We start from the raw sequence: 27,176 nt of genomic DNA on the forward strand, positions 1-27,176 counted from the left end.
ACTTTTACTAGTCACTATTCTATTGCTTGTGAAGAGCCACCATGACCACAGCAACTCTTACAAAAGAAAGTATTTAAGTGAGGGCTTGCTTGTAGTTTCAGAGGTGTAGTTCATTATCATAACAAAGAACATGGTAGTATGCAGGCAGATGTTTGAGCAGTGGCTAAGAGCTACATCCTGATCCATAGGCAAAGAGAGCAAGACTGGATTGGGTATGGGCTTTTGAAACCTCAAAACCCACCCCTAGAAACTCCAACAAGACTACTCCTAATCCTTCTAACCCTATCCAACAGTTCCACTCCCTGGTGTCTAAGCATCCAAACATATGAGCCTGTGGGGGCCACTCTTATTCAAACCACCACGTTACTGTAACATGGACATAGCCCAGTTGCTGACAAGGCTGAGGAAGGAGGCCATTTGAGACCAGAAGTTTGAGACCAGTTTGGGAAACACAGATTCTTCCTCAAAAATAAGTTGTTCTCAGTTTTAATTGCTGGTCTAACAAATATCTGTAAATGAAGCCTACATAAATAAAAGTTCTTTAAAGTCATCACAATAATTTAATGGTAAAGGAGTCCTGAGACTCAAAAGTTTGATGCCACTTATTATAGGATATGGGGCCTGAAGAAACGCAATTTAAACCCCAAACAGCTGCCTCAATCCCAATATATTAAGCCAACAGCTGTCAGTAATGAAGGTGTCCACTCAGCTTATCACCAGTGCCCATGAGAACTAAGGAGAACGAAATTAGCAAATATTTTTGCCTTATCTGTACATAGCTTAAAATGCACCTTGGCAATTTAATATTTGCCATTTCCATTAGGTATAGGGTAATCCCATTCAGTTGACCATAAAGCTTGTGAACTCATTTATGGATCAGAAGGAATATTGTGTAAGATAACCGTTATGGAATCTTCTCAAACACAGTTAGGATGCCAATGGGCAGCTCATATTCATGATCTCTGCCAAGATTCAATCAGAACAGAGCAAATGATTGGAGTTGACAAAAGTATAAGAGTGACAGGTTCTTGGTGCATTGCTATTACAGACTTACACCAAAATAAAGCATCTTCCTTCTGAAAAGTTATACATAGCTTAGAGCCATATATATATATATATATATATATATATATATATATCATATATATATATTGCAAATGCATATGGTTTTGTTCTCTTAAGTGTCATCATTATTTTAGGCCCTTCTTCATTCGTAAAATGAAATACCTGATACTTCATATATATAAAGAATTTTAGCCCATGGTTTTAGCCTCAGGTTGAGTCCAGAACTGGTGCCTGCTTTCTTGAGACAGAATTCTAAAGCAGTGTAGGACTTTACATGGTGAGAGACAGGAAGTGGGAAGTGTGTGTGTGTGTGTGTGTGTGTGTGTGTGTGTGTGTGTGTGTGTCTTTATTCTCTCTTCCTCTTATAAAATAACCAGTACTCAATCACAGACTCCACCCTGAGGGCCTTATCTAATCTTAATCACTGTCCAAAGGCCCCACCTCCATCTTCCAACAGTCAGATTAAGTTCCACTCTCTTTCACTTCACATAAAGATTAAAATTTAATACTTGAACCTTGGGAGATACACTCAAGCCAGAGCAATCATACTTTGTAATCTCTCCTGAAAGATTGTTTAGAACCAAGACTCACTTAAAGCTCTGAGTAAATACAATCTGTGTTACAGTACATTGAACCCTACTTCTGTCTTGGGCCCTGTCTTGTGTAAATGGTTTGACTATATTCCTGCCTGCCAAAGGTAGCTCAATAACTCACCTCCTATGGTCCGAGGACTTTATGAGAAAGCAGCATGCAATCCCAGCACAGAACTTTTAAGCTCTTGGTAAAATCACTGTCATACTAAGGACTCAGCTTGTTGTACATGAAGTTTTGTTAAAAACAGAAGAACTGTAGAGCTGGAGTTAAGAGTACTGACTGTTCTTCCTGAAGATTCGGGTTCAATTCCTAGCACCCACATGGCAGTCTAGAACTCCAATCCCAGTAATCTGACACCCTCTTCTGGCTTCTGTGGGAACTGCATGCACAGGATATAAGAACATATGAGCAGGCAAAACACCCACCCATACACATAAAATAAAAATAAAGGGAAAAAAGTAATAAAACAATTGGGCCATTAACATGGTCCAGCAGGTAAAGGTACTTGCTGAACAAACCTACTTAAAGGTGGAAGGAAAAAAATCAGTTCCACAGAGTAGTTATCTGACCTCCACATACACTTATGCCCCAAAGGTACCCCTTCCCCCAGAAATAATAATAATAATAATAATAATAGTTAAATAAAACAAAAGAAAGATTGGAAAGTACTCAAAAGAAACAATACATAAACAAAATCCAGAGCCATTTTCTCACGGGCAAAGAGGAAGACATTGGAATCAATGTCTACACAACAGTGGCTTCCAAAACAGTAACCTACAAACTTCATCACACTTTGACTGCATAGTAATCCAAAGAGTTAACTGTGAAAAGAATAAGAAAACTAAAAATTCCGACTGAAAGTACACATTATTTTATAGACCCTAAAATACTAAAGAGTATTATTGGAGTGTTTACTTATAAGTGATATGAAGAAGCATTGGAAAAGCCAGCTTCATTCTTCAGGTCAGTAAATAAATTTACATAAAAATACTATGATATTCTTTTTGTTTGTTTGTTTTTTGAGACATGGTTTCTCTGTAGCTTTGGAGGCTGCCCTGGAACTAGCGCTGTAGACCAGACTGGCCTTGAACTCACAGAGATCCACCTGCCTCTACCTCCCGAGTGCTGGGACTAAAGGCTTGCACCAATACCCAGCCTCAGTGATATTCTTATGTCTTCTTTTTGTTTCTTGAAAGAGTTAAATGACATGAAGACAATTGCTTATCATTAATTTAAAGAGGAATAATAGTAAGGCAAGTTCTTAGGTATATATTCTGTATATATTCAGATTAAGAATTTGTATACAGAGTTGTGCATAATGGTGCAAACCATTATAGTCCCAGCATTCAGGAGGCAGAGGCAGGCACATCTCTATGAGTTCAAGGCTACCCTGGTCTACAGGACAGCCAGGGCTACACAGTGAGACCTTGTCTCAAAAAAATTTTTTTACCTGTCTAAAATGCATAAATGATATCCAGGAAGATTATTCTTTAGCATTGAAGGACTTCAAATAATCTCCATATTCACTTTTGATATATATCATATGAATCAAGCTAATTTTTTTTATTATTATGGCAATCAAAATTCCTCATTAGTATGTATCAGGAAGAGTAGCTTTACATATTAACTTGCTGCTAATCATAGTATTGGCACAGCCATAGTCCTTGGGACCCACCCTGTAAGAGGTAAGAGGTTTCTATTACCTCAGATTCTGCATGGGACATACTCTTTGGGATATGGCTGATATCATAGGGAGTAACAGAAATTCCAAAACAACATCAAAGACAAAACAAGCTGACAATGGAGTCCTTACCAGGGCTTTCCTGGGGAGGTGGTCACAGAGGTAGGAAGGCGCTTGTGCTGGCATGCTCAGATCCAGCAAATGAGAAGAGCTGAGTTTGAGGGCTTTTAGATGGATCCAGGATTATCAATGGTGCCTGGACTTTCAGAAGAAGCATCTTCAATTTCTCTTTGAAGGAAGGAATTCCCAGTTTAGACTTTATAGGATTTTCACAGTTTATGGTCAAAAGATAACTTCAAAATAAAACATCAGAAACCACATACAAAAGCAATCATCTATCAGAGGAAGGAAGGAAGGAAGGTTACTATTGACACCATACCCATCTCCCAAAAGCAGTTATTGGAACGACCTGATATAGGTAGGATATAGAGCAGATCTGTAAGCCTTGTTTTAAAAGGGGGATGGTACCAATGCAAGGAAGCAGCCAAACAGACCCCTGGACACAGAGGGAAAGATAACATCCACATTGCTAAGGATAGCAGTGTTCATCCTGGGGTTGGCTAGATTTAAAGACTCATTTAGTTCTCAGAGCTAGTTGGTAGTGTTGTTGAGGGTTAAAAAGTATGCTTCTACTACTCAATATCATAGTAAATTCAGAAAAGTCCTCACTAGTAAACTTTAGTGAGAAATATTTGTTTTTACTTCCATCAGTATAACTGGGTTTTTACGTGGCCTGTTTGATTGGTATTCTGATTTTTACATATACAATCAATATTAGTAAATAAATAGGGACAAAAGAGAAGTTCAGAAGCACAAGGAATAGCATTTATATAACTGGAATCCCCAAACAGACGAGCAAGGAACACCCAGATTCAGAAAACATAACCAAGGAAATAAGAAAATGAAAATCTATGCATACGCATACTGTAGTAAACCTACAGAGTGCTAGTGAGAAAGAGAATATATAAAAACAACCTGTGAAACAGAAAGCTCACCATCAAAATAGATGCACAAATACAACAAGATTCAAAGTGTTAAAGGGTGTACCTGTCATCTCTCAAGAAGAGAAGTTAAATGAAATGTTCACAGACTTTTACAAATTACTGAGAAAATGCATTTCAGCATAAAGCCAGAGAGAAGACACTTACCAACCCATGTGACAGACATCTAGAACATATAAAGAATCCCTAATTTTCAATTTTAGACAAGATACCCTATTACAAACTTGGAAATGAAAAACCAGGGAAATATATGTTGATATCACACTTACATTTTACACATAATAGATTCTCAATGCAATCTCATATCTGGGCAAGTTGTCATGGATCTATAGTCACAGGTGCAAGGGAAGGGTTGAGGAGGGCAGCAAACATAAGGACAACTGACTAAGTAGTAATGAGAGAATCAAATTTTCATAACAGTTTAGGGGGCTATAAAAATATAGCCATTTTGGAAAATAATCTTGCATTATCTCATAAAATACACCATTTGCATATCATATAATATAGAAATTCTGGCATATGTGTATATATGTAAATAAATTTGTGTACAATGAACTGAGCATGGAGACACATGCCTGTAATTCTAGCACTCAGATGGCTGAGGTAGGAGGATTGCTGGAAGTTTGAGCCAGCTTTAGCTACTTAGCAAGACCTTACCTCAATAAGTAAATAAAACTTTTTGGTAATGCTTATAGAAGTGCACTTATAATAGCAAACATTAGTAATTCAAACAGCTGTTACCATGTGAGTAGATTAATAAATTGTAACAAACTCAGATAATGATCAGACAGAAATAAAATAGCACATGAGATTTTAATAAAGTATGTTGTAGGCTCTGGCTGTGTCCAGTGGTAAAGAGACAACTCTGTCCCTATGGAACTCACAATTTTAAATGGGGAGTGAGAAAGGGATGGAGAAGAAACACTTAGGTATGCATGTTAAGTATTTAATCCCTTAGGTAGGTGATTATCTGTGCTACATTAGAAAGTCACAAATACTACTAGAAACAAGACAAAATAAAGAGTAAAGAGACAGAGTTCCAAAAGCGGGGCACATGCGCACATACAGGGACAGGCAACAGTATCAAATTAGAGATGAGGTTGATTGAGAAGGTAAGATGTTACCAAAATTCGTAATGAAGGATGGATGGATAGATAGATAGATAGATAGATAGATTCCCAATCCTAGAATACAAAATCTACAAGTCCCCAAAATTTTTGAGTGCCAATATAATGTCATGTGAAAATTTTCATAGCTGACCTCACTGAGAATACTGAGCAGGTGGAAGTCAAAACATGGATTCACCAAAAAAAAGAAAAAAGAAAAAAAACCATTTAAAGGTATGTTTCCCCTACTCATGGAGGCACACATCTAAAACCCCAGAACGTGAAAGGGCAAAACTGTAGAAACCTAAGTTCAAGGTCAGCCTGGGCTACATAGTAAGACTATTTTCTTTAAAAATGCAAAAGCTCGGTAGCTTAGAGATAGCTTGCCTAGCTTGTACAATGCCTTGTGTTGATCCCTGTCACCACCTTCAGACTTTGTTTATAAGCTGTATATAAACTGATCATAGTGGACCTGCCTTGCAATCACAGCACTTGGGAGACTAGGGCAAGAATATCATAAGTTTTAAGACAGCCTGAGGTAGACAGTGAGCCCCATTCTGGGGGCTGTGCATCAGTGCTAGAGTGCTTTCCTAGCATGCACAGGGCCCCAAGTTGAAGTCCCAGCACAGGAGATGAGATGAGGAAGAACACAGATTTAACATTTACAGACTCAGGTCCATATGTTTCCCTAATACCAAGATAACTTACTTTGTATATGCAACTATTCTGAAGAATTATTTTTAATCTGAAATATAAAGTACTTATGCTCCCAAGTATTTCAGATAATGGAATACTATGCCACTTGAGGGAAAGAAAGAGATTGAGTAACTTTAAGAAAAAGAAAAAAGTCAAGATGACTTCATAAATTTTGGCTTGAGAAACAGAGCATGGAGTTACCTCAGCTGGGTTGGGAAAGCCACAAGTAAAGGAGCTTATAGGGACAGGCAGGACTTCACTTATGGACACTGGGTTGAAGAGATATTGAACTTTCCAGTAAGAAATGTTGAGAAAGCAGTAGAATATGCCTATTTGTTGAGTGTTCAAGGAGGTAGCTCACTGGGAACATACACAAAAGCTCTAGGGAGGTGGGTTCTGAAGAAAGTTAAAATCTATGCTAAAACAGAGCCAATATTAATTCAATGGGGTTTTGTTTAATTTTTGTTTATATTGTTGTCTGTATATGATGTTTGATTGTGAACATGCACATGTAACACAGTGCTCATGTAGAGGTCAGAAGACAACCTTCAAGGGTTCATATGCTTCTTCCAACATGGCCTCCAAATATCAAACTTGAGTTGTTAGGTTTACATGGTAATTTTACCTGCTAAACCATCTTGCTGACCCAATTCTAAATTGTTTACTACGTAACAGGACCAGATAAATTTGAGAGAAATGAGTTTCATGAAGATGATCACAATAAATGAAAGAAAACTATGGGCACACACACACACACACACACACACACACACACACACACTGGAGCTACAAGACATCTCCAATTAAATTTTCTGCAGTTCCATCCAAAATGTGTAGTTAATTCAGATGAGCACTCTGTTAGCCCCAGAAGGATAAATTTGCATTTTGAAGTAGCAGATTTTCTGAGAATTTCCCAATTGCTTCTCATATTATTTCCTGCTATCTCTTTCTGCTTGCAAGCTACAATGGTGGGGGATTCTTTCAACTACATAAAAAAATAAAATAAAACAAATTCTGCAGGAAATTGCAACATGGAGAATTCCAAAAAGTTATCCACATGTGGATTTTTATTGGCCCTGATCTTACTTCAGAAGGAAATGACTATAACTTTGCCAAGCTGCTTAGCGCAATTATGAAGGCTAGGGCACGCTGCTGGAATGATTTGCTGAGAGACTGGACTGATTACATGGTGTTTTATATGCATTACATTAAATCCAGAGCACTTCTTAAAGCATGCTGAAAACTAAATGTGGAGCCAAGGTACACTGCATGACATCACTGGGATGTGCTCAGTGCCTAAGAGGTGAGAAAGAATCCTAGAGAATCCTTCTGTTCTTTGGTTTAGAGCAAGGACCAGTAAGCCACAGAGGGCCACTTGTGCAGGGCCCCATGGTAGAACTGTGTCACAAACCCACCTTTTGTTTTATGAATATACGTATAAGTTCATGTATGTGCACAGGTGTGCATATTTATAGGGTACAAGTACAAATGTTGTGCATACATGTGAATGATAGAGGGCAACCTCAGGTATCATCCTTGTGAATACTGTCAACCATATTTGAGAGAGGGTCTCCCACTGTCTCACCAATTAGACTAAACTGGCTAGTCAGTGGTCTCTGCCCTTCAGTCCTGGGATGACAAGCACATGCCACATGATGACCAGCGTCTTTACAAAGGCTCCTGGGGGTTGTACTAAGGCCCTCAGTCATGCAAGGCAAGCACTTTCCTGATTGAGCTGTCTTCCCAGTCCAAATCTATTTTTTTCTGATATCCAATTCAGTGAGTGTGTCTTTATCCATAGGTCTCTGCTTTCATGGGTCACATAGACTCAAAAATTGTTTATTTTCCATTTCCCTTTGCAGGGTTTTTTCCGAAGAACCATCCGATTGAAGCTAATTTATGATAGGTGTGACCTTAACTGCCGGATCCACAAAAAAAGTAGAAATAAATGCCAGTACTGTCGGTTTCAGAAGTGCCTCGCTGTGGGGATGTCTCACAATGGTAAGTGGACACTGAGAACCATGTATACACATGTTCAGTGCTAGGTCCAGGTCAGTAGGCAGTAGGACAACTGATGGAAATGGGTACAATTCTTCTATAAAAAGGCAGGGATTCAAAATCATCCTGAAGAGAGTTTCTTCATGTAGGCCAATGACTTTCAGCTTTTAAATAGAACCCTCCTCTGTTTGGCTGGGCTCCTGCAGCAACTGGAGAAAAGGCTCAAACTTGGAGAAAGGATCTATGGAAACCTGTAATGTTTTAACACAGATGTAATGATAACCATGATTTTATGTTGCTTTGAAATCTTTTTTAAAACAGTTTAAAAACTGAATTATACTAATATGCATTGATCATTTTGCCTGCTTTAAAAAAATACTGAGTGTCTCTGAGAGTATTAGAATTAAGTAGCATATCAAAATTTAGGCTCATATATTTTCTTGGTGTCCTTTACCATGCAAAGATGAATGCAGCACTATCCTTGACTTCAGAGAACGTGCAGAATTATAGAAGAAAGTCACAAATACTTTTAATTCCCACAAAATGTCATTGTTATATAAGTACAAGAGGATAAAACTTCACACTTTTAAAACCTCTGTTTAAATTCAAACTTACAGGGTGTGGCCATGTGAAGGAGCATTTGTATAGTACATATGAGATCCTGAGGCTCCATCCCCAGTATTAAGGAAAAAAAAACTTTGTTGGCTTCAAAAAACATAGCAGAGAAGACCCATGTGTTCATGAGCTGTAGCACTCACTCATAATAATCATAGAAGATTTATGCCTGTTAAAAACAAATTTTTCATTACCATTTGATTCAGATTGGTTGACTGGCCCACAAAACTCATTTTAGCTGCAACTTAATAGTGTTATGTTTGTTAAGTCTTATTAGTCAATTCATTAAAAAAAAAATCCTATGGCTTCAAGAACTAATATATACTAAAGTTATCAAATGAAGTCTGAAGTTTTATTTCATTTGATATCCAAATTTTCCCTCTCTTCCTCCCTTCCTGTCTCCCTCCTTCCTTCCTTCCTCCTCTTTTCTTCCTCTCATGCAGGAGATCAGAACCAGGGCTTTGTACATACTAAATATGCACTTCACCACTGAGCTACACCCCAACTCCGATCTTTATTTTCTTTTGCTTTCATCTCTCGAAAAACTGATCTGGTAAGAAAATAATCTTTGAACTTGGTGTTCATCTACGTGGACTCTAATATATCTGTGGAGATTAAATTTGTATCCCATAATGAATATGTTTGTGTTTCACAGTGGGAGCCATCAAGATGCTTGTCAATAATCAGTCGATTGACACTCTACCCTTTGAAAGAAGTAAAAGCCTTAGTTGTCATTATGGGCCAGTTCCTTTGAAAGCAAGAGTACATTATGAATAGAGCTAATCAACAGTACTGGACAGGAAGGGAATTTGGTCCAACTTCCCTCAACATTTGACCACATCTGCTTTGTAGCAGTATACAACTGCAGCCATTGATTGCAAAATAATTTGCTGGTTTAAGTCCATCAATTTTCTTTTTATTTCAAACCTCATAAAACATACAAGCAAGTTTTTAAGCCAAGAGCTTTATTTTAGTTGATGCAATCAAGTTACAGCAAACTTATTTCATCTTTATGAAGAAATCATTGACTTTGAGGTCATTATCATCAAGATAATCTCAGAAAGCATGCCAATACTGCTTTTAATGATATTTAGGTTTTGCCTATTTAAAAAAATTGTCATTTATCACATTCATATGAGATGTAGTTCTTAGTGCTTACAAGCAATACAATATTGATATAAAATATATTTACTGTGATTTACAAGCAACCACACCTCACATGAAATGTATCTCCAATTGTTTAGCATTTGAAAGTAAATAATATTTAAACTATAGGCAGGGAGTATAGCTCAGTACAGAGCTCAACATGCACAAGACCCCAAAACCCATTCCCAATACCCTTCTTCCAAAAAAATTGAACGTACATAACATGGATAGTACAATTTTCTCCACCCAGAAAAATCAAAGAAAGCCACCATGCATTTGATAATAAAATCATCATTTGACTTTATTTAACAGTTAACTTGCACTCAGGAAGCAGAGGCAGATAGATCTCTGTTAAGTTCAGCTAGGTCTACATATCAAGTTCTAGGCCAGCATGGCAATATAGTGAGATCCTATCTCAAAAACAAATAACCAAGCAAACAAAAAAAGTTAATTTCACTTACTCTGACTATAAGGGGCCAATCTGAACAGTGTATTCAGTTTGCTCTTGCAAAAGCAAGGACCACTGATAATTAAATACCTAAGCAGATAAACCATTAAAGAACTTAAAGGTGACTAACAAAACTCCTTCTCAGAGGCTTTCAGAGAAGTGTGTTTGCTGAACAATAGAGTAAATAACCATATAGTCCATACACAAGAGAGAATCTGCAGTGGGCTTTAATCAAATCCTGATGAGAAAACATTTCTAAATACATTTTCTGAGTGGCTGCGATCACACTAGTCAACATGAGCAAACAGGATGAAGCATCCATCCACATAAGATGCCTTTTTAAGTTATCAGAGTAGATATCCTGTGCATTCTATCTGAATATCAGCATGGAGTTATTTTCACTATACATAAGAATGAACATTCCCCACAGCCCACCTGGCCCAATATGTTCTGCTTTATTTTTAATTTTTATTTTATCTGTTTTATTTGGAGACCAGGTGTAGATGGAGTTTTCTGCCCCACCAGCCAGCTCCCAAATAATCACACTGAGACTTAGTATTAATTATAAATATTTAACCAATAGCTTAGGCTTGTTTTTATCTAACTAAAACAACTTAACCAGTTTCTATTTATTTACTTGCTGCCACATGGCTCATGGATTTTTTACCTCATTTTGTACACATCCTGCTTTCTCTACATTTGGCCCAAGACTCCTCAGACTCTTCTTCTTCCCAGAATCCTCCTACTCTGGTTCTTCCACCCAATCTCTTCCTGCCTAGCTATAGACCAGTCAGCTCTTTATTAACCAATGTAAGTAATACATATTTACAGTGTACATAGGTTGTTTCTCAGCAACAAGTCCTCACCATGTAGCCCAGTTTGACCTGGACCTCACAATCCTCCTGTCTCATCTTCCCACATGTAGGCATGTGCCACCACACCCTATGTTACTTTCTTTCTGTTCTTTACCTCTGTTTAACCCACTTAATGTGTTTAGATTTTTTTAATAGCAATGTTCTTGTTGCTTTAAAGGGAGATTCTGTAGTGACCTTCAAGGAACCAACAGGTCATGGAGAATAATTCCAAAAGTCACTAAAACCAGTGATCACTAAATCCTTTCAGAGTTGAAAATTACCTCATTATTTTTGATGACAAACATAATTCACTTACTTCTTCACTTTTCAGCCAGCTAGTTCATACATTTTATTTTAATTTAATCTATTTTATTTGACTCTGTGGCAATTTATTTTCATGTTCTTAGTATGAATTTTTTGAATTTCATGGGATTTCTTTTCTTCTTCTTCTTCTTCTTCTTCTTCTTCTTCTTCTTCTTCTTCTTTCTTCTTCTTCTTCTTATTTTATATGTCCCCCTCCCTCCTTCTTTCCCTCCCTCCCTCCCTTTTACCCTCTCTGCCCCCTCTCATGCACCCTGATCATCCTCCCCTCCCATCCCCCTGCCCCAATTCCACATGTAGGGCAATGCCATCCAGGTGGGGTCATATGAATCTGTCATTTGAAGTAGGGACTAGGACTTCTTTCCTGTCTCTAGGTAAAGGCAGTATCCCTCCATGGGGGATGTGTTCACAAGGTCCTTTTGTGCACCAGGAATACATCCTGGTTCCACTGTCTGAGGTCCCTTAGACTGCTCAGTCCTTATGGCTGGGACCCATATTCGGGGGGGGGGGCTGAGTCAGTCCCATGCTGGATTCTCAGCTATCAGTCTGGGGGCCCATTAGCTCCTCCTTGTTCAGGTCAGCTGTCTCTATGTGTTTCTGCAACCTGGTCTTGTCCTCTCCGTCTGCATCTGGATTCTAGTTCAACTCAGTGTTTAGGTATGGGTGTTTGTTTCTGTTTCCAACAGGTACTAGATGAGGGCTCCATGATGGTGGATAAGTTAGTTGTTGATCTCACTATCCGGGAAGGGCATTTATGGTAGCCTTTCCACAGTGGCAGTCTTGTAGGTCTCTAGACCTTTCTTTAGGTTCAGTTTTCTCTTCAAACCAATAATGGATCCCTCTTTTATGTTCTCTCTCTCTCTCTCTCTCTCTCTCTCTCTCTCTCTCTCTCTCTCTCTCTCTCTCTCTCTCTTCTGTCTTCTATTTCTACCCTGACTCACATTTTACTAGAAAATGTTAGTCTTCCAAAAACATGTGAGCATCTGAATGTCAGTTACCTTAATTTGACATTTCCACCTATATTTTTTGGTGCCATAAAGACATAATTTATGTGTCTGAACCAAGTCTGTGTGTGTCAGCTGCTCATCAGCTTAAGGCACTTAGCATAATGGCTGTATGATGATGCAAAGCTAGAGTAAAAACCTAAAACAGTAGTCCTAAAAAAGTACACATGGTCCATTTCAATTTTCTGTCATTAGAGGTTGAGTCAGGGTGGTGGTACATAATTGTAACTCCAGACTCAAGAAGCTGAGGCAGGAAGATTGCCATGAGTTCAAACCCAGCCTCAGCTACAGAGTGAAACCTTGTCTCAAAATAAACAAACAAGAAAAAACAAAAACCAACAGCCAAAAGAGTTTTAGTTCATAGCTTTGGGGGTTCTATCCTATGATTATTTTGCCCTCTTGCTTGAAGTGAAACAGCTCATCCTGTAAGGTAACACAGTCCCCTCCAAAGAAACACCCTTGAGGACATGGAGACTTCTCACCTCCCAAGGGCAGTCACACCTCAACACTTAGGTCTTTGAGAGACATTATAGGCCCAGATGACAGCCTATGGCTGAAGCTCTTCAGGTAGAGCTTGCTGCTCTGTTGTGACACAGACTAGATGCTACTACTGAAGGACACACCTTTAGAAACCCCCTTGCTGGAAACAAGGTTGTTTCTCAAATGCCTGTCTCTAAGATGGACTAGGGGGGTAAAAAACACTAGAGAAGCATGTATTCCAATTATTTTGATGATATTTTCTGGACTATAAGCAGTCTCACAGATTGCTTAGACATCTTTTGCATCACTAGGCATCAATTTGATGCCCTGTCTAAACCACTCAGAATAGAAGTACTAACACATGTGAGCTTAGCTCCTAGGTACTTAGAGGGACATGTAACTTGTGAGGTAACTACTGTTCATGTAGAAAGCTGGCTCGACCTTGAAAAATGCTTTCAAGGCTTTAGTTGTTTCTTCAGTCAAATGGGCACTTGCACATATTTCTTTACTTTTTAAAACCATAATTTCTATTGGGAAGACCAGCTATCACATTCCTAGTATTTACCATATTTTAAAATATATCTTAATTTTTAATAAAAACAATTTAATCATAAAGTGTTTTGAAGAGTGAATATTTCTTATTCAGAACTACTTTTTATATAACTAGAACTACTTTTTATATAACTTTTTATATAAACCTAGTTTTAAATAACTAGGTTTAGGGTAAATACAATTTCAAAAATAGTTTGAAGTAGAAAAGATTTGGCTTGTGCTACTAATGAGTCATTCAGTCAGGTTTTCCCTATAAATTGAAATTTGATAATAATGTTTTTAATGTATTTAAAAGTTAATGAAGGCTTTGCTGGTCAGATGTCCTATGATACAGATGATATGTCAGTTTTACTTCTATTGAGGATAAAAAGCTAACAACTTTAAAAATAGTTTCTCCATGGTTTCATAAAAATATGAAGAAGAGAAAAAATGTGGTTTCACAATTGTCCTTGCAGCCCTAGCATGTAGCATGAAAGCCGAAATGACAGATTTAAGCTTTAGTCCAAAAAAAAAAATCCTTGCTGTAGTTTAGATCTGAAGTAAACCCCAAAGCCTGGTGTTGAAAGCTTGTTTGCCAGTGCCTGGTGCTATTGAAGGTGGTAGGACCTAGTGAGACCATTGGAGTGTACCCTTGAAGGGGATGTGAAGCTCTCGCCCATTCTCCTCCCTTTGCTTCCTGGCCACCATGAGGTGAACAGGCCTTTTCTGACACACACGTCTGTCATAATGTACTCTATCACTGCATGCAAAAAAACAAGAACAATCAACCGCTGTCACCTTTGTGGTATGATGGAAAAGGTGACAGTCCTAATACACAAAGCGCCTATGTTAATGAATCTGTAGTATTCATGATCTTTCTCTAGGGGCCCAGCCTCTTCTCCCACTCCTGTCCCCTTGCCACTTAGACTTCAAGCAAACTGTGTCTTCCCATTCCTGGAAACAGTCTCTGTGCTTACAAACACTGTTGCCTCTGGATTCTGACCCTCTGTCCCTATCAGAATCCTACCTGACATTCAAGGCCCCATTCAAATGTCTTTCCTGAAAACTTTTCTGATTCCTTGTGCTTGCTCTTCCTAGTATACCATATTCTGTTAATGCAGACAAACACACACACACACAAACACATACAGACAAACATACACACAGAGAAACAGACATACACACACACAGAGAGAGACAGACATATATACATACATACAGGCAAACACACACACACAGGCAAGCACGCATACACACACTCATACACAGAAGAGATGAAGAAAAAGAGAGTGATAGTGTTTATTGACAGTGGTCATACCACTAGCAGCTATGTCTTATGTGATTTACATGCAACAAATATATAAAATGGGAAACCTGAGCCAAGCGTTGGTGGCACACGCCTTTAATCCCAGCACTTGGGAAGAAAAGGCAAGCAGACCTGTGTGAGTTCAAGACCAGCCTGGTCTCCAGAGCTAGTTCCAGGACAGGCTCCAAAGCAATATAGAGAAACCCTTTCTCAAAAAAACAAAAAATGAGAAAACCTGACCAGGAGACAAATCTTTACTGTTAAAAGCCTGCTATGACTACAAACTCATCCTTTAAAAATTGAAAGGAAAAAAAATGTCTTTTTTTTTAATAGGATTCAACTTTATTCTTCTGTTTTACTTGATTTGTTATCTTGAAAGTCCACTTTAATATGCCTTTGTAATTAAATAGCATCTGACCTTAATGCACTTACAATTAGATAAGTATTTTGAAAATATGTTAGTTTACTATGTTTTAGCATGATACTCAAATCCAGAAAACAAGATATTAATTATTCCACATGCTTAAAGGTCATTGTTCAATGATATCAGTACTAAATATGAAGTGAATATCTGTAATGTACTACTATATTAGTATATGGTAATTACATCTTGTAATACTAATATATCTTTTAAGACACTAATGAGCTTTCTCAAACCTAGTCTTCCTGAAGAGACCTACCTGATTTTTTTTAACTGAGATACATTTCTCTAGATGATTCTTTTTTCTTTTTCTGATGCCAAAGATCAAACCTTCTAAGCACGTGCTATACCACTGGGCCATAACAACCTGCCCTCTGTAGGTGACTATCCCAAACATAAAACTGAAGTTGCTATATGTGACAAGCATTACAACAGGCAGAATTCACCTGCTTTATTTTGTAAAGGCTCAAAGCAAAGTATATTCCCAAGTCTTGTGAGTGTGGTGTGAGTAGATCTTTGTTGTGTTTTAGAGATAAGAAGGAATCTAAAGATATCGTTTCCTAGTTCCTCTTCTGCAGATAAAGCAATTGGGGACCATGGGTATTACATAATTTTCTGTAAACCATATAGCTGCTTTATCACAGAGAAGAAATCAGAAAGTCGACTTCCTGGCAGCAGTGATGGTAGTGTTAGTTCTACTGCCTTCCAAGAGGCAGACCTCTCTCTTCTCTCGGTGACTCAGAGTAACACAGAGAACATTTTCCTTTTGTCTTTAGAAATTGACCATCACTGATAGAAGTGTGTGTGTGTGTGTGTGTGTGTGTGTGTGTGTGTGTGTGTGTGTGGTCCCCAATGTATAATGGCTATCTTTGTTTCTGAGCTTTAACTTCAACCTTCTAGGAAACAACTGCCCAACTTCCCTGTCCTCCTTTGATTCTACACTCACAGGACTGGTAATTTAGTTCCCTGGAAGAACACTTGCCTAGCATGTACCAGGCCCTAGGTTCTGTCCTTATCACATCTTTAAAATAAATTCTAAAAAAATTACTAAACTAAAAGCACCAATCCCTAACAACTAAAAAAAGCTATAAGACCAAGAGATTAACTAGATGTTGGGGTTTGGTGCTTCATCTTTATTTGCTGGGGGAGCAGTGGCTGCCAATCAGACCTAGAACATACAGAAAGCACAGCTGCACACTGCTTCATCCCCAACAATAAAAGCCATGATAAGAAGCATGAGCTTGCACAGGTGCCTTGCTAAACCCTGTTTGTACCTTCGTAAAATACTCACCTGATGTGGGTGTAGCTGAGATTACCTGGACTCCAAATAAATAAATGCAACCAGCATTCTCCTCTTTAAAAAACAAAATTCCAGGTATGGGAACACACACCTATAATCTCAGCACCTGGGAGGTAGAGGTGGGAGAATCAGATGTTCAAGTTCATCCTCAGCTACATAGCAAGTTCAAGGTTAGCCTGAGCTATATGAATCTCTTGTACAAAGAAAAAAATAAAATGTTTCTCTACTTCAGATCTGTCATATGCAAATTTAGTACCACCAAACAGGACCTAGTCTCTTCCTTTGCCAAGCCCCTAATGTATAAAAATGATAAATCCACCTGTAGATCAAGTTATGTCTAACTTGCAAAAACATTATTTAACAATACAATTTGTTCATAAGATTTAGCCTTTTTGAGAACTTCAACTTATGAAAATATGCATGTGTTCAAATTCTAGCAAGGCACGACCTTAATGTATCCTAATTAGAGTGATTTTGGAAGGTTTTGGCTATTTTTGTTAGTGAAGGAAAGCAGAACTTTCAGGGTAATAAGTGACTACTTAACTATTTAAATTAGCTGTTGTGTTGCCCACTAGGAAAGATAAATGCATCTTTAGTCATGTTAATGTCCAGGAATGTTTATAGTTCCTTGTCTATAAAATTGTAATCATAGGAGGGGCTGGAGAAATAGCTCAATGGTTAAGAGCACTTACTGCTCTTGCAGAGGACCCAGGTTTGACTCCCAGCACCTACATGGTGGCTCACAAGGGTCAGTAACTTTCATTCCAAGGGATTCTATGCCATCCTCTGGCATCATAGGCATTTCACACACATGGTGCAAAGATATATGTGCAAGCAAAATACTTACACACATTAAAAAGTAAATCTTTATTTAAATACTATACAAGCAGCATGCATACATATATACACACTAAACAAATGTTTTTTTTTTTTTTAATTAACCAGAGCTTAGGACAGTATCTAATATGAGAGTCACCTAATAATTTTTATCAGGTAAAATGATAGTGTGGGGTGGTCTGTGAAACAGTTGATGATTCTACCAACTTCTGTGTCACTATATAATAGCTCTGATTTTTTTTCCAAATTTTACTTTGCAACAAAAGTAAAGCCTACTTAGAAAGCTTTTTGAAACCCCAAGATATATATGTATGTATGTGTGTATCATATATGCATATATACATACATACATACATATCTAAAAACTATTTGGATATAAGGATGGCTTATTAGAATGTTCCATGGAAGACATGTCATTTTAGAATGTTCCCAAGTGGTTCTCATATGCTCTGCCCCCTTTTCTTCTACATTGCTCAAAAAACAACAAAGAAAATGATTAGTTCTGTGTAAGAGAGGTGGTGGTTAAGAATGGCTTTGCAGGGCACTATAAAAGGATCTTCTACATGGTTGTTAAATTATTGTTTTGCATATATTAATTAATGGGTCTAATGTTGCATTTGCATATATGTATATCATATTTACCTCCATTACCTTTTCTTGTCCCTTTCCTCTTCCAAACTAGCTAGTCCCCTTCTTCTTCCATGTTATTATCATCATTGTCCTTCTTTCTCTTTTTCTTCCTATTCTCCCTCTCCCTCTCTCTCTCCTGGCTCCTCCTTTTATTTTGTGACCTAGTGAGTTTACTTAGGATCACTTACAGAAGCATGTGTGAGGGGTTACTTACAGGAGCTTGGGCAACTTACCAGTGTCAACACTATGAAGAAAATGCCTTTGCCTCTACCAGCAACCATAGCTACCAATACTCAGGGAAGGATGGGGCCTTGTTGAGCGCTGTGAACATGTGTTTTATTCATTTTATTTCAAAATGCTCTGTAAGTGCTAAGTGCTGTGTGTAATAAACAAGACTCCTGTTTTCATGGAGACTTCAGACTGGAGGAAAAAAAGAAAGTATCATTGCCAACTACTATGGCCAGAGTTATAAAAAGAGAGTAGTGTCAAGATCATAGACTGAGGTAGCCCAGTGGATCTGGGGACCAGGTGGGAAGGCCCCTCAGTAAGCTGACATTCCTTATCCCAGTGCAGCAAAAAGGGAAGAGAATAATGGGGGGAGCAATTGTTTAAAGATTTCCTTTTGAAGGGTCATGTGCAAAGGTTATATTTATCAAAAGTATCTAAACATATTCTGATTTAAAGTAAACTAGAGGCAAGCATCTCTACTGAGTGCAGTAGTTTTATCAGTGATAAAGTGCAGGGTCAACTGAGATGAGTTTACACATATGAGACTCAGGGGTACAAATCAATCTTCTCTCTAAAACAAAATTGAGCTGAGTATGGTAGTGACCAAGGATGCTAGTTCAGGGAGTTTCAAGTTCCGAGCCACACTGTGCTATGCAGCAAGACCTAGTCTTAAGAATATAATATAAAATACAATAAAAATAATAAGAGCTGAGCTGTAGCTCAGTAGTAGAACACGTGTTCGGCATGCACGAGGCCCAAGAAAGTATGAAAAGAGTGCCAGCTCCCCTAGAACTTGAGTTATAGATGGTTGTAAGCCACCAAATGGATGCTGGGAATCAAACCAGGGCCTCTACAAGAGCAATATGTTCTCTTCACCACTAAGCCAAGTCTCTAGCACCCCCATTTTAAATTTATTTTTTATAACTATTTTTAAAACAACAATGAAGAATGACCCCAAAGAAAAATATTACTCAAAATGACATTTTTACAAATGATACCAGAAGGAAAGCAGGAAAATTTATTCAAGTTGAAAACCTATAAACAGATTGCTATTAATTTTATTTCCTGGGAATGAGATGTAGGCCTTACACGTGCCAGGCAAGTGTTCTGTCCCCAAACAACAACTCACACATATTAATTCTCACCTTGGGCTCTATGGTCTCTCTTCAATCTTTCTTTTGCTTTCACACTTCCTCACCCCTTGAGAAGACAAGGATAAAGGTGTTGTCTTTCTGATGAACCTCAGTAAGGGGTGATTCTGCAGAGTTAGAGATAAATCCAACTCCATCCATTCAATGTCCAAGTTCCCTGATCTACTAGATAGAATAAAGTGCCATCCTTTCTTCACAGAAGGAACAAGCAAATCACACAAAATGCCCGAGACAGAGCCTGTGCTTGTACAAATGGAACTTCATAGATCCTTACTTAATTCATTAGACATGTAGATCCTTCTACCTGACCTTTTGTGAAGTGCAGAAGTTACCAAGATAAATAAGGCAATGACCCTGTCTTCGGGACATTGTTCTATAGAGGGACAAGAGGCATATAAAGTCATAATTATAATGCAGTGTGAGTACTTCAATCATTGAAGTGCTGAGGGTGGGTGAAATACTGGGAAGAGATAATTAGCTGTACTTGAAAGCCTTGGTTCTTAAGGATGGATAGGAATTATCTCTCAATTACTTCATGTTTGAATGATTATGTATCCCTATTTGCTAAACAGATTCTCCCAATTTCCTAACAGGATCATATGTTGCCTTTTGAAACTGAAGAAGTAAATAATTCAGTTTTCATTTTTCTGGGCTACTGTTGTGAAATAAAAACACGAACAAAGTGGTAGACAGAAAGCAGAATCAGCGCGGGGTGGGGAAAGGAGGGGCTCGCACACTGTGGGAACCAAGGCTGAGGAGAGAACAATGCAGAGCCATAGTAATGATCCAATGATTCATCCTGTCATTCCTCTTCCTCTGTAGCCATCAGGTTTGGGCGGATGCCACAGGCCGAGAAGGAGAAGCTGTTGGCGGAGATCTCCAGTGATATCGACCAGCTGAACCCGGAGTCTGCTGATCTCCGGGCCCTGGCGAAGCATTTGTATGACTCATACATAAAGTCCTTCCCGCTGACCAAAGCCAAGGCGAGGGCGATCTTGACAGGAAAGACAACAGACAAATCAGTTAGTTCTCTTCTGCTCTCTTTATGGGGGTGGCTGGAGCCGGGGGTACTTTCTTTGACTAAATGATTTGCCTCAGTACGCATGCGTATGCAGACTATAGCTCAGCTATGGACTGTTAAAACACTGTGTCAGGCCGGGTCCAAAACACAGGAAATATCTTCAAATAGGATAAGTAAACATTGTTCTGAAAAAAAGTACAACTCCTCCAAGATGTAATTTAAAAAAAAAAAAAAAAAAAGCCTTTGAGAGTAATACAAGAACTCACAGGTTATCTCAATACTCATGAATGAATGATGAAGACCTCATGCCCCTACCCTCTTTCTAGACCCATCTCTTTATTGAGCATCAAAATAACTGGTGAGAAGACAGTGTCTCAGCAGCCATGGAGAAGGCTGAGCAGGTGTAGAAGCTGTTGGATCCTACTTTTACCTGTCAAGGTTTCCAGAGTCATTTATCCCAAGTTGAAAGTTGGCACAAAAGTCCATCCAGGATATTATGAGACCTATGTCCTTACAGTACTGAGCTTTATTTCTGGGAAATTGGAGACTTTATCCTTTTATTATATATGCGATCCTACTCTCTATAAGGATCTAAGCTGCCTAAGCTATTCCAATGGAATATTTTATTATTTTATTTTTATTATTATGAGGGTAGTGCTAAATATGGATTAAATCCCAGGCCTCAAGCATGCAGGTACACGTGTGCTAGAGCTGAGTTACATGCCCAAGCCTTGAAAAGATCCTTAAATGCCTGTTGAGTGACATTGTTTAGAAAATTCATAATAGTTGAAAATTATTGTAGAGTCCAATTTTCTAGGAAGCAGAAAGCTTCCAACATGAAGCTGAAAATCAACACCAAATTGCATTAAAATGAAACCTGCATGCTGCTTCCCATTCCACTGTCAGCAGGGAGCACAACTGGGTCGAGCCTCTGTCCCTCAGTTTTTACAGACAGGGTCTGGCTTTGATGATATGGTCTACAGAATGTCCCTAGGCAGTAAGAGCTGCAGGTGTCATGCAGAAGACCTGGATCCAGATCTTGAGAACTTTGTATATGGTCATTTACTTCCAAGTGAACATGCCCAGGAGACTGAGTCAACTATTAGATAGATGCATGCAACTTGATACACATTCAGATTTTAGGGGAAAAAACATATTTTGACTACTATCTCAGGTTATTTTTTTTCTTTTTAATTAAATGACTTAGTAGTCAGCTAATGACTGTGAGAAAGAGCCACATGCCAGTAAGAACAGTTGAGTTTCAGATACACAAGGGCCCAGGCCCTACAATTCCCAAGTATTTTATACATTCTTTACATTCCAGCCACAGGGCCATCTGAAGGCTGCTGTTGTTTATTACTATCTTCATTTAAGGAGAAGGAACTGAAGTGAAGAGGCATGTGCATGTAGACATCTGAAGGCTATGATGTAAGCTTTCCGACTTGTAGTTGGGAGCATTCTCGGCATGCAATTCCCAGGACCACACATACTATAGTACAGTCTGTCCATTAAGTATAAAAGGCAGCCACAGCAAGTGAAACATGAATGAAGACCTGTACACAGCTAACCTGACTACAGAAAATAAGCTTACTTCATTCCCAGGTAGAAAATAAAGGAAGACTGCAGCTGCATGACTAAAGAGAGCAAACACTTGAAGGCAAATTGCAACAGCTTGCCAAGAGCAGGTGCAGGAAAGAGGGCTAGAGTCTGGGATCTCAGAACTAGGCTCTGGGGAAGGGGTTGCTGAAAGGCAAGGAGTCCCATAATAGTCAGTTCAGTTTTACCTACAGCCATTCATTTTGCAGGTTCTGGGCTCTTATCACCTTACCTCCAGTGCACACCTGAAATCCATGCTTGGAAATCCTACCATTTTAATTTTAATACTGCTTAAAAGCTAGGTGGGAGGGGGGGAGATAAGAGAGAGAGTGCAAACCAGCCCACCCTAATAGGAAAGAATTTAAATTTATATAATGGGTAGCCAATGTAGTTCTATCTTTGTTCTGAAGGACACAGAGCCCAAACCACTAGAAATCACTTGGAAACCTCATCCCAACTGACTTTTTTGGCTCTGAATCTTTGAGTTAAAAATAAGATAATTGGAGGCCCTTTGTGAAACAAATAGCTATTAAGCTATTTAAGGAAGGGGCTACAAAAGCTTGATTATAGACTTCTCAATTCAGAGGCCAAGGGTTGTCATTTTTCCCTATAGTAAGTAGGCTTGTGCTTTGCCCGTAATAGTTACTCAGACTATTTGTTTAATTGAGTTAAAGACTGTGGCTATGCCCTTTGAAATTATGGACTTTCAACAGAGGGTTTTTTCACTAACCCAATATTTGTTCATCAAACTAGACATCATTAGTGATTGGATAGTGATAGAATTGCCTCAAGTTAGAGTCTAGAAAAAAAAAAAAAAAAAAGAGGCCCAACCAAATATAAACAACCCATTCACTGATTATACAGAACTAAAATCAAATTGTTTGGCACTGTTTTCTCCTTATCTGGTGAAATCAAACTAAGCACCAATGGAAAGAAATAGTTCAGTAGAGAATATGGAAGGGAAACCCAAAATGTGATTTGCAGTGAGATTTGTTCTTTATCAGCATGGTCCTATTATTCATTTGATAGCATCTATCTCAGGGGTGTTATGTTATCTCTTGGCCAGGACTGTGAAAGCTAAGATTTGCATTGATAGGGAAAGTTTTGCTGAAGTGTGGCCTCTCGAGATGATGGGGGATGTGAGAAAGTGGCTGAGGCCATGAGGAGAGCAGCTTAGGTCTCATTATACACACGCTTGCAGCTGATGTCATTGCATCAGTTACGCCAAGCCTGGGGGAGGCTGCTCAGTGTAGTGGATGACCAATTACCCAGAACCCTTGCTAAAGGAAATGATCGGACTGAAGGGGCCATTCTTTACGATTATCTCACTGCTCAATTTAACCATAGCCTGTTAGGAACCCACCAGCCCTCTCAGTCTTTGCCTCCAGGCCAGCAGAGGCCACTCCCCCTCCTCAGCTACACTTCCTCCTTCTATATCTTATCTCCTTGGGCCACTCGCACCTTTCAAAACAGATAAATTAAGTATTCCTGCTCTCCTCCTATCAACTTTAACATCATATCTTTGGGATGATACCAATAATTTTCATCATCTTGCCTCCAAGAATACTGGTTGGGTATTCTAGGCTCAAGGGGATGTGGGCTACAGAATCACTAAAGAAATCTTAGGAGCACTATGCCTTTTCACCACCCTCGAACCTGCTTTTCTCCCAGTGGTCTGCTTCAGCCACAGCTCCTCCCTCCCTTGCTGAAGAAATCCTACAAATCTCTGAAGCCCATACTGTGCTGGAAGGCAGTTTGATTACTGAATGGACTTTGAAAGTTCGGATGTTTGACTATCACGTTGGTGCAGTGCAGTGGTCACATGATCCCATGTTTGTTGATGAAAATAAACTGAGTGGTTTTCAAAAACCATTCTCAGTGCCATGGCTTGTCATAAAACAATAAATAGAAAAACCCTGGGTATGCCTGCCAGCTCTTCACTACATATCTAAGAGTGATGTCTGGTGAAGCCCTGCCTTGTTTTCTATCTACAAATAGGAAATAAAACTTTTTATTTGTACTCTTTTGGACTTTGGGTTCCCAGGCATTGTGTTGTTTATGACAGGCACATGTAAAGTCACTGTTCTTGTAACAACAGGAGCAAACTGGTGCCATTTAGAAAGTGACTGTTCTGAATAGTATATGAAATGCAAAACCACTGAATCATAAAGCACATGCAGGATTGTAAACTGCTATGGAAACATTTCTGTGCCCATTTACATTTACACTTTCTAAAATATACAGAGGCCATCAAATGGTACTGACTTAAATGTTGGGAAAGATGTCTTCTTAAATCCTACTCTTACAGCTAAACAACGCATACTCTCTCCCTCCACCTTCGAAGAGCCTAAATGAACTGGAATATCCTCCTCTGAGGAGATAAATATTGAAGGAGTCCTTGGAGAAAGACCTGGGAACCCTGTAAGAATAAAGCAGAAAGCAGTGCTGAGTGATCTCCAAGGCTAATGAACTTAGGTTCCTGGCATTGTTGATCCATCTAGCAATAGTAATAAATTCTTTTATGACCAGAGTCATCAGTAATAGTTAACAATATGACAGATCTAAACTAATAGTGAGCTTTTTGTTTTGTTTTGTTTTGTTTTGTTTTAGAGAAGAAACAAATAGGTTTGGGTCTATAACTCAGTGATAGAACACTTGCCTACATATATAAAGCTCAGGGTGCCATTCCCAGTACCAAACAATAGCAATAATATTCAGCATAGTTAAGGAGGAAAGCACTTGGGCTTCTTTACTTATTTTTATTTTATCTATTTATTTATTTGTTTATTTTGGTTGTTGGACTGAGTTGGCCAGTACTCTTGTTTATTCACTGAGTAACTGTTTGGCTGTTTTGAACAATTCATTTAAGAGCTGTAGTTATGTGCTGGTTCATTTGAGTGTGAATAATTTTTATTAAGTTTTCATTTGTTTGTCTGAAATCACTAAACCACATAGGGACACAGAATTACATCTAACAGACTTTCTAACTTGTCTTCTATCATTGACCATAAGATGTATCATTCAAAAGTCAGTGCCTGGGGACCTCAGTACAGAAGATCTTGGGTTTAAAAGCCCTAGTTCTTTCCAGAAAAGTGATTTTATTGAAAAGGGTTAAAATACATGGAGAAGCCAGGGAAAAAGCGTTATAGAAGAAGCAGTCAGGAGGATGTGCTATAAAGAACTCTTGGACTTTGCAAAATATCCTGGCTTTCAGTTTCTTCACACTTAGAAGGTAATTATGTGGTTTTCAGAAGAGCCTTTGTGTTCTGTGGACCCCATGGTTTTCAACGAAGCAAAGCAGAGACACAGGACCAAGAACAGAAAGGAAGTTGAAGAAACCAATGTACTTGGGGTTACCATTCATAGTTCAGACAGAACAAGGTGTGTGCCTAAGATTATGAAAGCCAAGAAACAAGAAGACAGAGACAAAATCTAAAAGACAGGCTCTAAGGATATAGTATTCTTTGAAAAATCTAATTATCTGGAAAGGCCCAAGAAATGAGGTTCACATTTCCCAAACCTGGCTCTTGTTCTTTTGATTGGTTTGGAAACAGGGTCACATGTAGCCCAGGCTGACCTATAATTCCCTCTGTAGCCAAGAGGAACGTAAGCTCCGGATTCTCCTGCCATTACCTCCCAAAGCTAGGGTTATCAAAGCAAGCAGCACCATATCTGCCCTCCAGCTGTAATTCTGCACTGTATTATCATAGAATTTTTCTGTGAGCATGTTGGCTACTATGCAGATGTGTATGTGGCAAATTAGAGAAGTTACCCAGAGCTGCCTTAGCTGACCTTTCTTATTTACCTCCTTTAGTGGGTTGTTTTATTAGTCAAGAGGAGCTGACTTAGCACTTTGTGTAGAATCCATTCCATAACACAGGTATTAACCTGCTGATGGCTTACTAAGAGGTGCATCCACACAGTGTTATAGGCTGTGGTTAGCATTTATGAACCCCAAGTCCAATCCCCAGTACTAAAGAAAGAGAAGAAGAAAAGAAGGATCATTCTGTGACCAGCAAAGCCTAGGCATCAGAGAGTCCTATTCCCAGAGCCTTGACCACTGTTCTGGGAGAAATTTTGTTCTCATCATTTGTATATTTTTCTTAGATTGTGTATGCATTTTATGCCCTAAAAATCCTAGATGGGCCCTTGAGCATGTCTAGTTATCATTTTCTTTCTTGGTAAGTAAGGATGCCTACCTAGGCATTTGATGCCATTTCTGAAGGTAAACACACTATAAACTCGAAATAGAAAATCCGTGAGTCAAATTTTGAAGACAATGTGACTCCCCCAGCAGATGGTGTGTCATCAGAAGACACTATACAAGCTAAGGCAAAGCACAAGGGCCTTAGCTCTGTACAAAATACAAAAATGTGATTGAAGTCATAGAGGCTGTTGATGATGTAGTGTGTTAATAACTCAGTTCTCAATAAGCAGGCAAGTCTCTGCTTTCTTAGGTTTGAGGATGAGGAAGTTTCAGTAAAATGTGAAAGTAATGCCTTAGTTGATGGTTTGTGGTATGAGAACTGGCAAGCTGCTGGCCTGGGAAGCACTCTTACAGTTTAACAGATCCATTCAGAAGCAGAAAGAATGTATGCAGTCAAAAAATAAAATAAAATATAACTAGGAAAAACAACAACAAAACCTCCACTGGTGTTCATTTGTGTGTCAATAATACTCAGTGATCTCTGCCAGCCCCCTACTGTTTCAGAAATGTCAAAAATGCTGAAGGTATTTAAAAAAAAAAAAAAAAAAGTGAAACTATACTGGTTTGGTATGATAGTGGGGAGGGGGGTGCTGCCTCTTTTCTCTGTCCTTGAGTATTTACTGCCAGGATATCCTGACTAACACTGATTGCCAAGGGGTTAAAGTCACATTGTTGTTAAATTGGGAGAGAAAATTAGCAGGATTTGGTGCCCTATGTTCAGCTATCCCAGAGTTTCAAAAACAGGAACCTGGGGCTTTATATGAGGGGCAGGGGAAGTCAAGGAGAATCACAAGGGTGATGGACCAGGGCAGAGTTCCAGACAAACCACTTACTTGGAGGTGAAAGAAGCTGATGCTTATGATCTACCAAGAACCCACA

General features: G+C 38.7%; 1 protein-coding gene across 6 annotated transcripts in view; it reads left to right on the plus strand.

Moving 5' to 3' along the window:
* The window catches only part of Pparg (peroxisome proliferator activated receptor gamma), a 128,844-nt gene that overhangs the window by 82,122 nt on the left and 19,546 nt on the right, over positions 1–27,176 (plus strand). For all 6 annotated transcript variants that reach the window (XM_051203877.1, XM_051203874.1, XM_051203879.1 and 3 more), the window contains 2 exons: positions 8,066–8,204; positions 20,296–20,495. In XM_051203877.1, the coding sequence (XP_051059834.1) occupies positions 8,066–8,204; positions 20,296–20,495 (339 nt within the window). The remainder of the gene's footprint in view (positions 1–8,065; positions 8,205–20,295; positions 20,496–27,176) is intronic.

The sequence above is a fragment of the Phodopus roborovskii genome, unplaced genomic scaffold (assembly GCF_943737965.1).
Source record: "Phodopus roborovskii unplaced genomic scaffold, PHOROB, whole genome shotgun sequence".
NCBI classification, from domain to species: domain Eukaryota; kingdom Metazoa; phylum Chordata; class Mammalia; order Rodentia; family Cricetidae; genus Phodopus; species Phodopus roborovskii.